Genomic DNA, 14,770 nt, shown 5'->3' on the forward strand with positions numbered 1-14,770 from the left:
GTGTGAGTCTGTGAAGGAGAGTCTTGTGCAGTGCTCGGTCTGTATTCAGTGCAGATCACAAGAAAAGAAGCAGACTGGTTTTTTATCATACGTAGTGAAGCATTTTCCAAATGTCAGCCTCTTCTGGTATTTTGGCTTTGCACTCAGAGAGCTGTTTGGAATTTTGATGAAAAGGTGAAGAAATGACACAAAATATACACAGCTGAATTACTTTGTACAAGAAGAAATGCTGTGGTGTTAAGCAGCGTTGTGTGTATGTGCCACTGACATCCTTGAGCATTCGCAAAAATATAAATGCAGTTATTTTGTCCCCACTGTACACCAATATTGTTTACTTATAGGTTCCCTTAAAAGTATCTTATTAACACTGCATGCTAATTCCCTTTAGCCTAAACATAATCTGACCTGTTTTTATATTACAGTTATTATTGTGGAGTTATTTCACAGAACTGTTAAGTTGTTTATCTGTTTTGAAACAGGTATACAAGCTGTACAACATCAGTAGTGTTTTACAGTAGAAGAACACATTGATTATGTAATAATAATAATCATCAGCAAACCACACAGTGGACATTGTATATTTTTTTACTATAGCTATGTGAAAATGAATAAGGCAGTGTTGAAAAATAATTAGATAAATCAATTGAAAATAATTAATGACTTATTAAAATGGGAGGAAATGTGTTACCGATATATACTCATGAATAAAATGAATATGAAATTGAAAGAAACATAACAAAAAACACTAGAAAAACCAAGATGAATTCATTTAAGTCTGATCTGATGAAAATACATCTTCAGTTCAAGGTTTCTCACAGTTTTCCCTGGGTTTCCAACTATTATTGTTCCAGTCTTAAAATAAATGTACATTATGTCTCTACTTTAATAGCTTTAAACTATTATTATTTTTTATCCATTTTGTGTAGCAACAACAGCAAAGACATCTCATTTGGTCATGTAGATGGTGTGACTATAATTTCTTTTCCTTATTTTTTTCCCTTATGTTTTACTGTTTGGACTACTTTATGATTTCTGTTTCACTTCTTGCAGAACATGCCAAATGTGAGGGACCATGATGCATCAGTTTACCTGCGCCTTCAAGGTGATGCCCTGTCCGTGGGTGGTTATGAGCAGAATCCTATCTTCTGGGATGAGGTGAGCTTCCGTATTGGTAATAACTTGTCTGTCTGTGTGTCTCACCAGTAAATCAAATATTTTGATAAATTAACATTGATCCTGTCAATATACTTCTCTTTGTGTGTGTGCCAGTTTGACCTTAGCTCTTATTTAGTTTGTTGTGCCACAGTAACTGCTTGGAGGTCAACTGTTTTTACCCCTCGGCCAACTTCTGGCCAAAGGGTTATTGTAATTGTTTTGTCGTCCTTCTCTCCGCCCGCCCGTCCTTCCGTCTGTCTGTCCATTCAGCGACATAATCACATTATCTGAAGAATGCATTGAGATATCAGCACAAAATTTATATTATTGATGAATCTTAGCATGGAGCAGAAGCCTATTGAAAATAGGCGATCATGTTCTACTTTTTCAAGGTCAAATGGCCTTGTGCAGTTATGATGTCTGAGTACTTTCACATATAAATATGTATGTAATAAGTTTTACACAAAGACAAAGACAGTCTAATCTAAATTATACGGCAGTAACTTTCAACAGAATCTTACACTATATTTGGCCATGGGGTATTAAAAGTGCGCAGCACATTATGTTTACAAGATGATTCGGATTCTGCATGTGTACCTGTTCATGCATTCGCTCACTAATTTTTAAAAATATCTAAATTTGTCTTTTTTTTTTTTTTGCTTTGGGTCAGTTAGCTAAAACAATATTTGCACACTTGCAGTATATATAATTTATACCTTAAGGTGAGATGAGATATTGTCTTCTAAGGCAGTGATAGTGAATAGGAAGAGATTCTTAGTATTAAGTAGTAGCAACTAGTTTTAAAGCGGTTTACGTCTTTCATCACCATTTTTTCATCAAATCTGTAAAACCCGAGTGATAGCTTAAGTATCACCAATCCATTAGTCTTTCTGTGATTACGCAGCTGAATCACTTTCCTCACGGTGAACAATGTTGAAGTGTGCTCCATCACTAACACTATTTGTTTACATACCAAACCGATATGTCACTTAGGCCTTTTTGGAATTCCATACAGCCACAGTATTGCCGCAGCAGCAACAAACATGGAAACGGCTTCATTACTTTTTGCTGCTGTGGCTGTGTGGAATTCTGAAAAGGCCTGAGTGACATATTGGTTTGGTTCCGGTTTGGTATGTAAACAAATGGAGTGTTTGTGATGGAGTCAACTTTGAAGTTGTTCACCATGAGGGAAGTGATTCAGGTGTGTAATTATGGAAAGACTAACAGATTCGTTATACTTTGGCTGTCACTGGAGTTTTACAGAGTTGATGAAAAATTGGTGACAAAAGTCATACACAGCTTTATTGCATGGGACTTTCTATGTGGAGTTTGCATGTTCTCCCCATGCACATGTGACTTCTGTCCAGATACTCCAGCTTCCTCCCACCGTCCAAAGACATATACTTTATAGGTTAACTGGTCAATCTAAATTAGCCGTAGGTGTGAATGTGAGACTGAGTGATTGTTTATCTGTAAATGCCAGCCCTGTGATGAACTGGCGACATGTGCAGGGTGCCCTCGCCTTCGCCCATTGGTAGCTGGGATAGGCATCAGCTCCCATGAACCTAAAAACGATTAAACAGTTTGATGAAGTACATAAACGAATGAGTGAATGATTTACATATACATATAACTAGTCATTTCCCAACAATGTGGATCATGTATTTCTGTGTCAATTGATAATAACTCAGATATGACTACATATTTCCAAATCTCCTCTTAAAACCAGAAACCATTTGGTTCAGGTTTTACCACAGGGACCAGGGTTCAAGTCTCCGCCTCCATTCCATGTTTTCTCCCACCCTTCCTGTCTCTGTCCAACTTTCATTAATAAAAGCATAAAGCTCCTCAAAAATATATATTCTATAATAATTATGTACTCTCTAGAAATAGCATAGTGCTTCCCAATAAATTACTTTTTTTCATGTTGTTGTATCCCATTTATCTTGTAACTAGTTATAATATGTTGCAAATACATGGTAGTTGAGCAAATGTTGGTAAAATGGAGGGTTTTTTTTTTCAGTATTTCCACTGCTGCTGTAGCAACCCCGTGACCCTCCCAAGGATTAAGCAGTTTGGAAAAAGAATGAATGAATGAACTAGTATTAATGAATGAAAATGGTATCCCAATATTTGTTAGAATACTGAAAAATCCTTAGTAGGATCACATCCCTGTATGTTTTACTGCATCAACCATCAGTTCTACTTTTGCTTCACTTTTATTGCAGCATCTCAACTTTAAAGTCTGCATTGATTTTATAAATTAAATTATAAAAGTCTGGGAGGACAAAACCATTTTTTGGCAAGAGTAATTAATCATGGACCAGACTGACTTATTTCTGGGACGTCTGATTTTAGAGATTGATCTGTTTAAAAGCATTTGATTTAAAATTTGTTATGGTCTTTCTAAAAGGTGCTTTATAGAGACCAAATGTTTCTTGGTATTCTATGATCACATTTACCTTTATTGTTAAATTCCCATTTTAGTGTCCTCAGTTATTCCTTAAACTATGCACTTGTAATACAGTTTATATACTTAATACAATTTTACCCAGCATAAAATATTTCTGTGTTTGTCTTATAACCTTGACAACTTTTGGCACTTAGGGCAGGGCCTTTACAGGACACTGATGATATCTCAGTCTGCCTTCATGTCTGTCTTTCTGCCTGGCTTCTTGCCTCTTAACACATCCTTAGTGACTGTAGAGGATTTCTTTGTGCACAACCAGTTTCTTTTGTTCCCGTTCTGCAGCTGAGTGCTGCTTTGATGTCTTGAAGCGGATGGAGGAAGAAAGCGGAGTTAGAGAAATGAAGAGAATTAGTAGGGGGAGAGAGAGAATAGCGGATGCCTACTGAGTATAGATGAACAGGATCGATGGCTTTGGAGGGAATGACACATCTGTGGTGTCAAGGACAAAGAGCACAACTCTTGAGAAGCACCAGCTGAGAGTCAGTGCTCTGTAATAATGCAGAGCTCTTTGTTCATATAAAAGCAGCTCCTGTCAACTGGCTCATCCCAGTGACGTTAAAGACTAAATCAGAACTTTAAGTGTCGCCTCTGACATTGACTGCTAAACCACAGAAACTTCACTCATTGATTCTGTCAAACTCCAGGCTTCTAATCGAAAGAGGTACTTATATTTAACACATGTAAAATATAATAACATTAAATTAAAACTGAGAATATCTATCTACACTCACCCTGTAAAAGAAAGAGAACTGTGGGAAATGGGAATTTCATAACACCATTGAGAACCCAGAAGAAGAGGAGTTCAAATGGAGTAAAGCCCAGATTGGTACCAAAGGAAAAATACGTGACTTACAAATTCCTCCTCAGAACGTGGTGGTGGTGGTGCTGAAGTGGGCCAAGGCACCAAGTTTTTAAATCCAAGCACTCTGAGTCAGTTAGATTAGTGTAGGAGGGGAGCATTTTAAGGCAAGGCAGTCCACAGTGCACAGCAGGAGTTGTAGGAGCTAAAGACTACATTTTGGCCCAGCTGACTAGGAGGGAGTTGCAGAAGTCCAGATGGGAGAAAATTAAAGCTTGGACAAGGAACTGAGAGGAAGAGGTCTGATTTGACAGATGTTTATTCCCCTGTGAGAAAGTGGCAATTCAACAGATGTTGCAGGGTTGTGTTGTGGCTGCAGTGTGTGTTTCACTCACACACTGTGGGCACTTCTATTTGGACTGGGTCATAATGTACTCCTCAAATAGCAATGAGGAAGAAAAAGGAAAAGGGCACATCCGTCATGCACCAAGAGCATCAAATAACCTCTCATTATAGAGGCTGGAACTTTGTGGAAAATATTATCAAGACCTTTACTGCAGATTATTTTTTCCTTAAAACAAGATTTAAAAAGAAGCCAGACTTCAAAATATTATGTAATTCAGACATGGATGCAAAAATCCATTTAGAAATCTCAGCAGTGTATTGTTAAACTAGGTTTTTCTTTACATTATGACTACATTTTCTTAAATTTTCATCGAAGAAGTATAATGAAGCCCCTTATTAGAGATCAATATTTTCAATCAGGAGAAAACTTTGAAAAGACAGAAACAGTCTGTTAATTTGAAAATGTTTTGTTTTTTTTATCATTCTATCTTTGAGAGTACATAGTATCAAAACCACTTGATGTAACACAGTTATTTTTATTTGTATTTTATTTGTATTGTAGTCCTGATTTTCACATAAAATATTGGTTTTAGAGAAAATATGTTTGTCATGTATTTTCTGTTTGTGTTCATTGAATTTCCCAGGTATCGGATAAGTTTGCTTTCAGCTTGTTTGACCTGGACTGGGATGTATTTATGCAACATATTGAGGGAGCAATCAACAGAGTTCCTGTTCTAGAGCAGACTGGCATCAAGTCCACAGTCTGTGGACCAGGTACACACATAACGCATTCACTGATGCATCTAATATTTGTGCAAGTACTGCTAGTCCTTCTTGTGCTCTGCTTCCAACAGTATGCATTATGGCAGGCAACACACAATATTCAGGAGTCTTCTTAAATCAGAAGTGGACTAATTTAAAAGTGTGATGCATTCTTCTGTGAACTATTTGTGAAATAGTTATTTTTGTCGTACAGCACTTGCTCATGAATATAAAAACTACCAATCTGTGTGAAGTGTTTGTCCAGGAGATAGTTTGATTACAGCAAATTGTGACTTTCAGTCAAGGTAGTTGTCTCTGGTTGAGTGAACAGTTCTGTAACTATTCTGTCTCAAGACTTACTGTATCAAATTGGATTTTTTAACATCACAAAAAAATGCAGCTTAGTTTCAAGAGTGAGAATGGATTCATGAACTGAAACGAATGAGCTGAAGTGTTCATTTACATATTCTGTACAAACCCAAAATCTGACGTAGTGGGCAGAAACCACAGAAGGGTAGATCAGTGTGGAAAAAAAAAATTAAAGTAGGGAACCATAAACACAGAATGGATTTGAAAAACTAAATATTCATGAGATGTAAAGAAAAAAATGACATGTCATGTTATACCTACAAATGTAAAGAAATCAGATGGTTGAAATGTGGTTAAAGACAATATTAAAGGAAAAATGATTGATCAGCCTCTTATTATGGCATCCATATTAGATAAAAGTATATGCATTTTTGTAAATGTAGCCACACCTATTGAAGCATAGTTATATTTAAACTTTAAATATTTGTTGCACTGGTTTGGACACTCATTAATTCATTAATCATTAGTTTATTAACTCATTCAATCATCAATAATCATGTAAAACTATGTGGAAACTCAGAGCTGGTTAGTGTCATTTACATTGTGACCCAAAAGAACAAAGAGATGTACATTCAAATTAACTTTCTCATTGCTTTCCCTGTTGTTATACAAGAATTTCAACATTTATCAGGATGCAAAGACATTTCTTGGACTTTGATTGACATTTGAGTTAATTAAATACTGAACAAATCGAGAAATGTCATCACATTTACACACAATTCAAACAATAATCTGGTGTTACCATAAATCAATCCTGCTCATTGATTTGCAACACTGCCCATGATGGATGGAACATCCAGACTCATGAAATTGAAAACTGTTTGCTCACTCACAGCGCCCCCCCTCCCCCCCAAATATACCTCTCAGTACTCTATACTTATGGACATGCATTTATAACAAGGTGCCTGACTCTTACAAACAACCATATCTCTGTTTTAACAGTCATTTCTCTTGAGATAGTCCCACTGCTGGAAACATGTCAAATAAGAAAATGTATTGGTTTGGTCAAATTAATCTTACACTTGCTAAGGTGCCCCAGCAGTTGTTTTTATCTCCAGCTCAGATCCATATTTCTGCATATATGCATATCGATCCTTGACAACTTGTTTTGTGGAATGTTGACGGAGATAAGCAATAACACCCCTTAGATCTGCCACGTGTAGCCTGTTCATTCAAGATACATGGACCGTAAACTCAGATTCTAGTAGACTTCCACAAAAACTTCTGTTGCTCGTAGGTCTAGTTTGTACACATAATGTATTGGAAACAAAAACAGTGGAACCTCTGTCAGAATCTGTGACTCCTAAACTCACATCTCCACTAACGGGCAGAAATCCTGAACTTTGGGGTCTTATCTAATAACTCTGCATCTGGGTACAGACTGTTTAACAGTGTGTAAATGCATACTCACATGTTGACTCAAATTTACATGCAACATAATCATGGAACCTCCAAATTCTTGAGGTTTTTAACACATATTTGATTCAGTTTCATTTCAGTCCATTTTTATTTATATAACCAATAATTAGTTATTAGATTATTACAAGTGGTAATTCTAATATGATCATGGCATGTGTGATCTGGAAATGAAATGATGATTGCTGCCATGAGTGCCTAAACCTTCTCCTATTCGACCACTATTCTTCACATCTTGAAAGAAAAAAAAACCTTATTCTGAGATTTCCACCTGTGACCTTATCTTAGTAAAATTCACTCTTAACCAACGGTTGAATTTCACTTAAAGACTAGAGTATTATTTCTTTACTCAGTACACCATAGTTGTGAGGGAACTTGTCTTGTTTTTAATGCTAGTGTTGCTCACATAGTGTCTTTGTGTGTGTCCTCAGAATCATTCACAGCAGACCACAAACCGCTGATGGGAGAAGCTCCAGAGGTCAGAGGTTTCTTCCTGGGTTGTGGCTTCAACAGTGCTGGTAGGTGATGCTGGGATTAAAACAGAAGAAACAGACAATTACATGCATCTCAGCTGTGGCCAGAGCAGTCTGTATTCTCATTTTGTATTAAAAAAAACTACTGTATTTCTAAGTTATTATATTTGGAAAGCAGGTTGTTAACTTAATAAATGTTAATATTGCCACTAGAGGTGCAATGGTACATGTCGTACTGTCCTACCAATCGGTACGCCCCTAGTGGTTCAATATGAGCATGTATCACGGTACGGCTCATTTGTCATTTTCAAATGACATTTTTCTGACAACTCGCATTTATATTAGAGCTTTGCAAGATGACTGACTTACGGAATTTTACTATCAATGGTTTGAGCCAGATACGGAGCCCAGGTTGGGTGCACTGAACACAGCAGGCCAGAGCCCTGGCTGCACACTGCACCCTGCCCGTCTGACATTAAAGGCGCAGACGGTCCGTCCCCTGTGTACATTACGTATGTAATTGTGTCGGTTTTCCGGGAGCTTTTGGATCTGTATCCAGATGGAGAATACGGAGGAGTACCACCGGGAACAGTGGAAGTAGTGTTGAGATTTGAACAGAATAATTTCCATAAATAGTGGCAGTTTTCAAAGAGCGACAGTGTGAGTTAGTGAAAAACTACCGACATATTTATGACAACTACCCTCATCCATATTAGCATTAGTATCCACATTAATTAAACCTCCTCTGTCATCGCCATGTTTGTTATTATTGACTTTCTTCTTCTCAAAAAACTTTACTCTTCTTCATGGTGTTTGGCCAGTGTAGTAATTAAGAGCAGCGCCCTCTGGTGGATCGATTGAGAAACGCTCATTCTAACGCACTGGACGCATGGAAGTATGAAGGCAGTGATGCATGACAACGTTAGACACAGACGTACCTATTTACATATGTAAAGCGAGCATGAATGAGCCTTAAGCTCTCCATCAGCTTCCAGTTACGTTTTGGTGCACAGCCAGGCTCCAGTTGACCTCTGCATCCGAACCGTACTGTACCGTGAACCGTAACTCAAGAATAGCAATACGTACCGAACCATGGATAACCTGTACTGTTGCATCCCTAATTGCCACTGAGGGTTGTAGGCTTTTAAAAAGTCTGTAGTATAGAGCACTCCCTGGGGCAACAATGTAATGATCAAGCTTGAGAGGTCAGAGGAGTCTTCTAAGTAGATGCCTAAAGAACGAGGACGAAAACAAGCAAGAAAAAACGGCCCAAGAGTGTTTTCTCAGACTCTGACCCAGTGTTTGCCGGTCTCTGTGGACACTCTCAAGGCACAAATGAATAATGGAGTGCTTTTCATTTTTGAGTCCACGGAGAGCAAACAAACACATACGAACCACCAGAGTCACTCCATTACTACACTTACATATAAGTTTACCTCTGACATTATATGGGGTGGAATGTGAGTACCTCAGTGGTCTAAAAACACGGTCAGAGGCTGTGTGAGGGGCCAAGTAATTGACATCAACATTAGTCTACAGTTTTAGGTAGACTTTTTTTTTATTGCATAAGAGCCGGCAGTCCAGTTCAAGGGTTGTTCTGACAAACTGATAAGAGGTGCAGAGAAGGAGAGGACTAATGAATGACTAAATGAACACCTTCCTAGATGTTTTTTCTCTGATTTATGTTCCAGAAATGCATTCATGTTTTTGTCTAACTGTATTCTATTATCATTGAACTTCTGATTTCCTTTATTCCTTTTTACATATTGTCCTGCAATGCATACGTTAATACCTGTTTTGCTAAATAGCTTTGATTGTTTTTTCATGCAAATCACAGATCAACAGAAAATAAATGATGAACCATGTTTTATAATCATCAAAAAATAAAAAGGTAAAGTTTTCCCTGATGTCACTCTCAAATATGCTCAATAATGTTTACTACATAGAGTTTAATGCTATTATTATTACCTCCGCCAAGGAGGTTATGTTTTTGCCAGGGTTTGTTTGTCTGTCTGTCTGTCTGTTTGTCTGTCCGTTAGTGTGCAACATAACTCAAAAAGTTATGGACAGATTTTGATGAAATTTTCAGGGTTTGTTGGAAATGGGATAAGGAAGAAATGATTAACTTTTGGGGGTGATCGGGGGTGGGGGGGCCTACGGGGGGGCCCACTGATCAGCCTTGGCGGAGGTCTGCGCTCTCCGAGTGCTTCTAGTTACTTGTGTTATTATTACTACTATTATTATACTTTTAATATTTTGTCATTAAGGGCTGCACAATTATGCCCAAAATCCAATATCCTGATCTTGGTTATTACATAGCCAGTTAACAAAATATATCATTATGTAGCACACCCTCTGTAAATACAGTGAATAAATAGTTAAAAACAAAATAACCACATAGAGGTATAATTCTTATTTGTTTTGTATTATGATATTTATAAATGAAAAGCACATACTCAGAGTTATTTCTACCTTCTACAAAAATGGTAGCCCCTCTTTTAGTTTTCTACCCCTGTTGTGTGAAAACACTTGAGGATGTCTCATTCAGCTCGGTAAATTATTTTTTGCAGACATTCTGATGAGTTTACAGTTTAATTTAATTGGCTTTTTAAAGTGATACCAAGCTAATACAAACATAATGTTTGTGAAATATGTATTGAGTCGACACGTTGAGTAGTTTCTGTTATTAATGTGGGCTTGAGATGAGCTCATTGAAATGGGCTCAGCATCACTGATTTCACACCTGGTAGCAGTGACTTGATAATTAAGGATTTTCCAGTGCCCCCCAGACTTGATAATTAAGGATTTTCCAGTGCCGCCCCCCCCCCCCCCCCACACACACACACACACACACACACACACGCACGTACCTACCACACATTTATAGTCATGCAGGCACGCTCACAAACAAAAAGTTACTGACTACTGTTAATCAAGGCAGGAGTTGAACAGTAGTTACTGTTCATGTCTCCCATGTTTCCATCTACTTTCACCTGACACATCTTTCTTTTCCACTGATACTACTTGTGACAGATCCTTTTTCATTCTGTTACAGAAGAGCACACACATGAACTCACAAATCTCCCTCTCACCAACTACATTACCTTGCCCAACAATTTTTTTTTTTTTGCCCTACTATGCTGTTTGCATAGCTGATGAAAACAAATGTTATACTATAATTCTCATTTACATGCAGCTGTGAATACCTCCATTAAGAAAAGGGTTTTTTTCCAGCATTTTCCATCAGTGACAGACGTTCCGCTGTTAGAACACAGTCTACCTCTTTCTTCAAACTTCATCTTTGAAGCTTTTTGATATTCATGCATATCCAAAGTCCTGTTGATGTTCCATTGCGTAATGTTTAAAACAAGATGTGTCTGTTTTTGACCAGAAATGGGTGCTTTTCTTTTCACTTGTGGTAAACCTGAAAATAAGATGCATATTCTAGATGTGCTGTATACATGGTCAAAGAATCCTCGTAAAACAGGAATATCAGTATATCTCACATATTTTAGTCAGCCGATGCTCCATTTGGAATAGGGCCTTATTCAGAATGGAATAAGTGGTTTTCATGACCCCTGTCACATCCAGAATCTGCCCTCAGAGGAATATTGATGGGCATGTTAACATGGTCACTGTCACATGGCACGGCAGTGTAAGACAATAGGAGCTCCAGTTTAAAAACCGTCAGATAAAAGTGCACACATTTATTACTCTGTTGCATCTTGCATCTCCAGTTGTTTAGTGGGCTTTATTTCAGTTGCCAAGCAATCTTTACCCTGTTTACTGGCTGAAGTTACATTTTGTTGCTTGGCAACCTCAACTTACTTACCTTTGGTGTCAGAACCATCTCAGTGAACCCTTCCCTTTTGAGTGCATTGATTTATTGTAATTATGCTTTAATTTCTTTTAACTATGGTACCTTATACACAGCTGTGCCACTACCCTGCTTGTAATCACAATAATGAGCACCTTCCTTGATATAATGGCTTAACTGGGGCTTTTTACCTCATTATAAGGCACAGAAAAATGCATTGTTAAATTGTCTTAAAGGCAGCACATCACAAAGGATGAGAAAACAATTGAGTTCAGTAGCATAATGCTTTTAGCAATAGTCACAGATGCATTTAGTGGCAAAACATCAGTCTGTACTCTTTGAGGAGTAATTGTGCTTTGGGAGATCAAGGTAAAAATGGTGATGGAAGGTAATGACAGTTTTGAAAGGGACACAAGGAGTAAGGAAAGATAAGTTCAAGTTATAGTGAGTTTCACAGACTATATTCCAGTGTGGAATTGGGACTGGGTTTAAACTGGTGAGGCAGTGGATTGATGCAGTTCTACACAAATACCAGCCCTTAAACCCTAAAAGCTTTCTAAATGGTTGTGAAATTGTCTGGTCGTCTGTACTCATCAAAATGGGAGTGATGCCGTTGAAATGGATGTCACATATTACTCATTCAATAGAGTTTGCAGGCTAAAGTGACTGAAAAAGGGTTATTTTCTATGCATGTAATTAAAAGTATAACAAATTACTTTTCCTGTGTGACATTTACTATCATTTTGTATTTTTATTCACTATAATGACCCATTGTATTTGGTCACCTATCACTGACCTTGCATCATTAATATTAATGATCATCTTTCATTTAGAAAGATTTAATGACAGTACATGTCACTAAACATAATGTTAAAACTTAAATCCATTGTATTGTCTGTAAACATCATTTCTGCCTGATAGATTTCATCTGCACTTGTGCTGTAATTCACATCATCATACTGCTTTTGTATTGTCTTAGAGAGCTCTATCAGCAGAAATTAAATACTGTGCATTTAAGGCTCCAACTTTTTCCACCATTCAAGTCACGCTTAGGGCAGGGGGTTGTTCACAGGTTTACCAGCAAACAGTATTTTTTCTGTACCAACTTCCCATTTTAACAACAAGAAAATTGCACATACTTTCAGAATACATACACAAATCATTCATTTGCACTCAAAGGAGGTTAACAACATAAATTAGAACAATGCGTTAAGTCAGATGCGTTCACTTTCCATTGATCATAATCTGTTCATGCTGTGGACATTTGGGCCAGATTTGAAGATATTTTGTCTAATCTTTCTTGAGATATCATATTTAATGGGGACTGCCCAACAGATGGGCCTTAATCTAATAAAGATGTAATAGAGATGCACCATAGATGCATCTATAAATAAGCATATTTAGTTGGAGTTGTCTGTTTAAGTAATATCATTTAATAAAAATGCATAAAAGCTGACACTGATTATATTTCCTCCTTAGATATTTCTCTCTAATGTTACTCGGCATGTTTTGATACTCAGTGGTACCTAAACAATTCAGTTGATGCCATAAAAATGTTAAAGATCACAAGCCTTAGCAATGCTTGTTTAATAATATCTTAACCCCTCCTCTGAACTAAGTGCACAGACATGACATTAATGTTAATATATGTATACAAGCACGTTGACCTGAGGGGAACCACGGGTGATATTAATACCGATATCTAGGGACTGTTAGGAAATGCATCCTGTTTTTAACCTCATTTCCCATCATGCAGTGTGGTCCTGCACTTCTCGTCAACCGTCATAGGCAATGCAATGAGATTGTGAGGCTATTGTATTCCAAAATTACTAATATCTCCCAAAATATTGGTCTTATTAACTTGCTGAGATATTTAATGTGGAGATGGGACTATTCCTCAACTGTGGGTACCAAATTGGCCAGTTAAGAACATCTCAATTTCTCAAAGCCATATGTCATACAGGGGTTGGACAAAATAATGGAAACACCTTAAAAAAATCAACAAAATATAATTTAATATGGTGTAGGTCCGCCTTTTGCGGCAATTGCAGCCTCAATTCTCCGAGTTATTGATTCATACAACTTGTGAATTGTTTCCAAAGGAATTTTAAGCCATTCTTCAGTTAGAATACCCTCCAACTCTTTTAGAGACGATGGCGGTGGAAATCGACGTCTTACTTGAATCTCTAAAACTGACCATAAATGCTCAATAATGTTGAGGTCTGGGGACTGTGCCGGCCATACGAGATGCTCAACTTCATTAGAATGTTCCTCATGCCATTCTTTAACAATTCTAGCTGTATGGATTGGGGCATTATCATCTTGAGGTGAAGGTGTTTCCATTATTTTGTCCAACCCCTGTATATGTGGAAGGCAGTTACATGATATATTTTACTTTTCATGTAGACCATTGACTTTTCAATCAGATCTGGTCCAACTTGCTGTGTGGGCATCTTTTCACCTGTATATCATCACACTTGTTTTGATAGAGGAGGACACTGTCTCTGGTCCAGGATGATAGTAGTATGTATGTTTTATTTCACTTAAAAGCTATCTTTTGCGTAGCTAGTGGCATCACTGTAAATGTCAGGAAAGAGAGACAATACATATCTAAAGCGATTCTGTGAGCAATGCAGAACAGAGCAGAGGAGGGGGGAGTGACGGATGACAGAGATGGGAGCAAATGTTTGTGGAGCATAAACGAACAATGATAGAGTGAGAGACAGAGTGGTGAAGTGAAAGAGGAAGAATAGAGAGAATGACAAGATGAGTGGAAGCACAAACAAGAGGGTTCACAGGCAGATACATGCTCACACATCAGCATGGTTATCTCGGGTGACATTCATCAGTGCCACCTCGCTTTGCTCGTTGTCTCCGCGATGTCATGGGAGAACTCCATCATCCCCTCCCACTTTTCTCTCTCTCTGTGTCTTTCTACATCTATGTCCATCCTATTGTCTGTCCCTCCACCATTTAAATGTCCATTCAGGCCTGGCTCAGAGTGACAGTGCTTGTAGATGAGTGGTGATGAGAGGTGGAGGGACAGGGATGAAAGACCGATGCAAGGACACCCCAGCCACGCTGCTCCATATTGATGTTGTTCTTGTAACACATACAGCAGTGTGTTAATGCATACACACCACAAACACACATTAGAAGGCTGC

At 37.8% G+C, this 14,770-nt stretch overlaps 1 protein-coding gene across 1 annotated transcript in view; it reads left to right on the forward strand.

Moving 5' to 3' along the window:
- sardh (sarcosine dehydrogenase) overlaps positions 1–14,770 on the forward strand; it is a 62,928-nt gene that overhangs the window by 9,150 nt on the left and 39,008 nt on the right. The window contains exons 8-10 of the mRNA XM_030150626.1: positions 1,051–1,155; positions 5,414–5,543; positions 7,748–7,834. Coding sequence (XP_030006486.1) covers positions 1,051–1,155; positions 5,414–5,543; positions 7,748–7,834 — 322 coding nt within the window. The remainder of the gene's footprint in view (positions 1–1,050; positions 1,156–5,413; positions 5,544–7,747; positions 7,835–14,770) is intronic.

This window comes from Sphaeramia orbicularis, chromosome 12 (genome assembly GCF_902148855.1).
Source record: "Sphaeramia orbicularis chromosome 12, fSphaOr1.1, whole genome shotgun sequence".
Taxonomy (NCBI): domain Eukaryota; kingdom Metazoa; phylum Chordata; class Actinopteri; order Kurtiformes; family Apogonidae; genus Sphaeramia; species Sphaeramia orbicularis.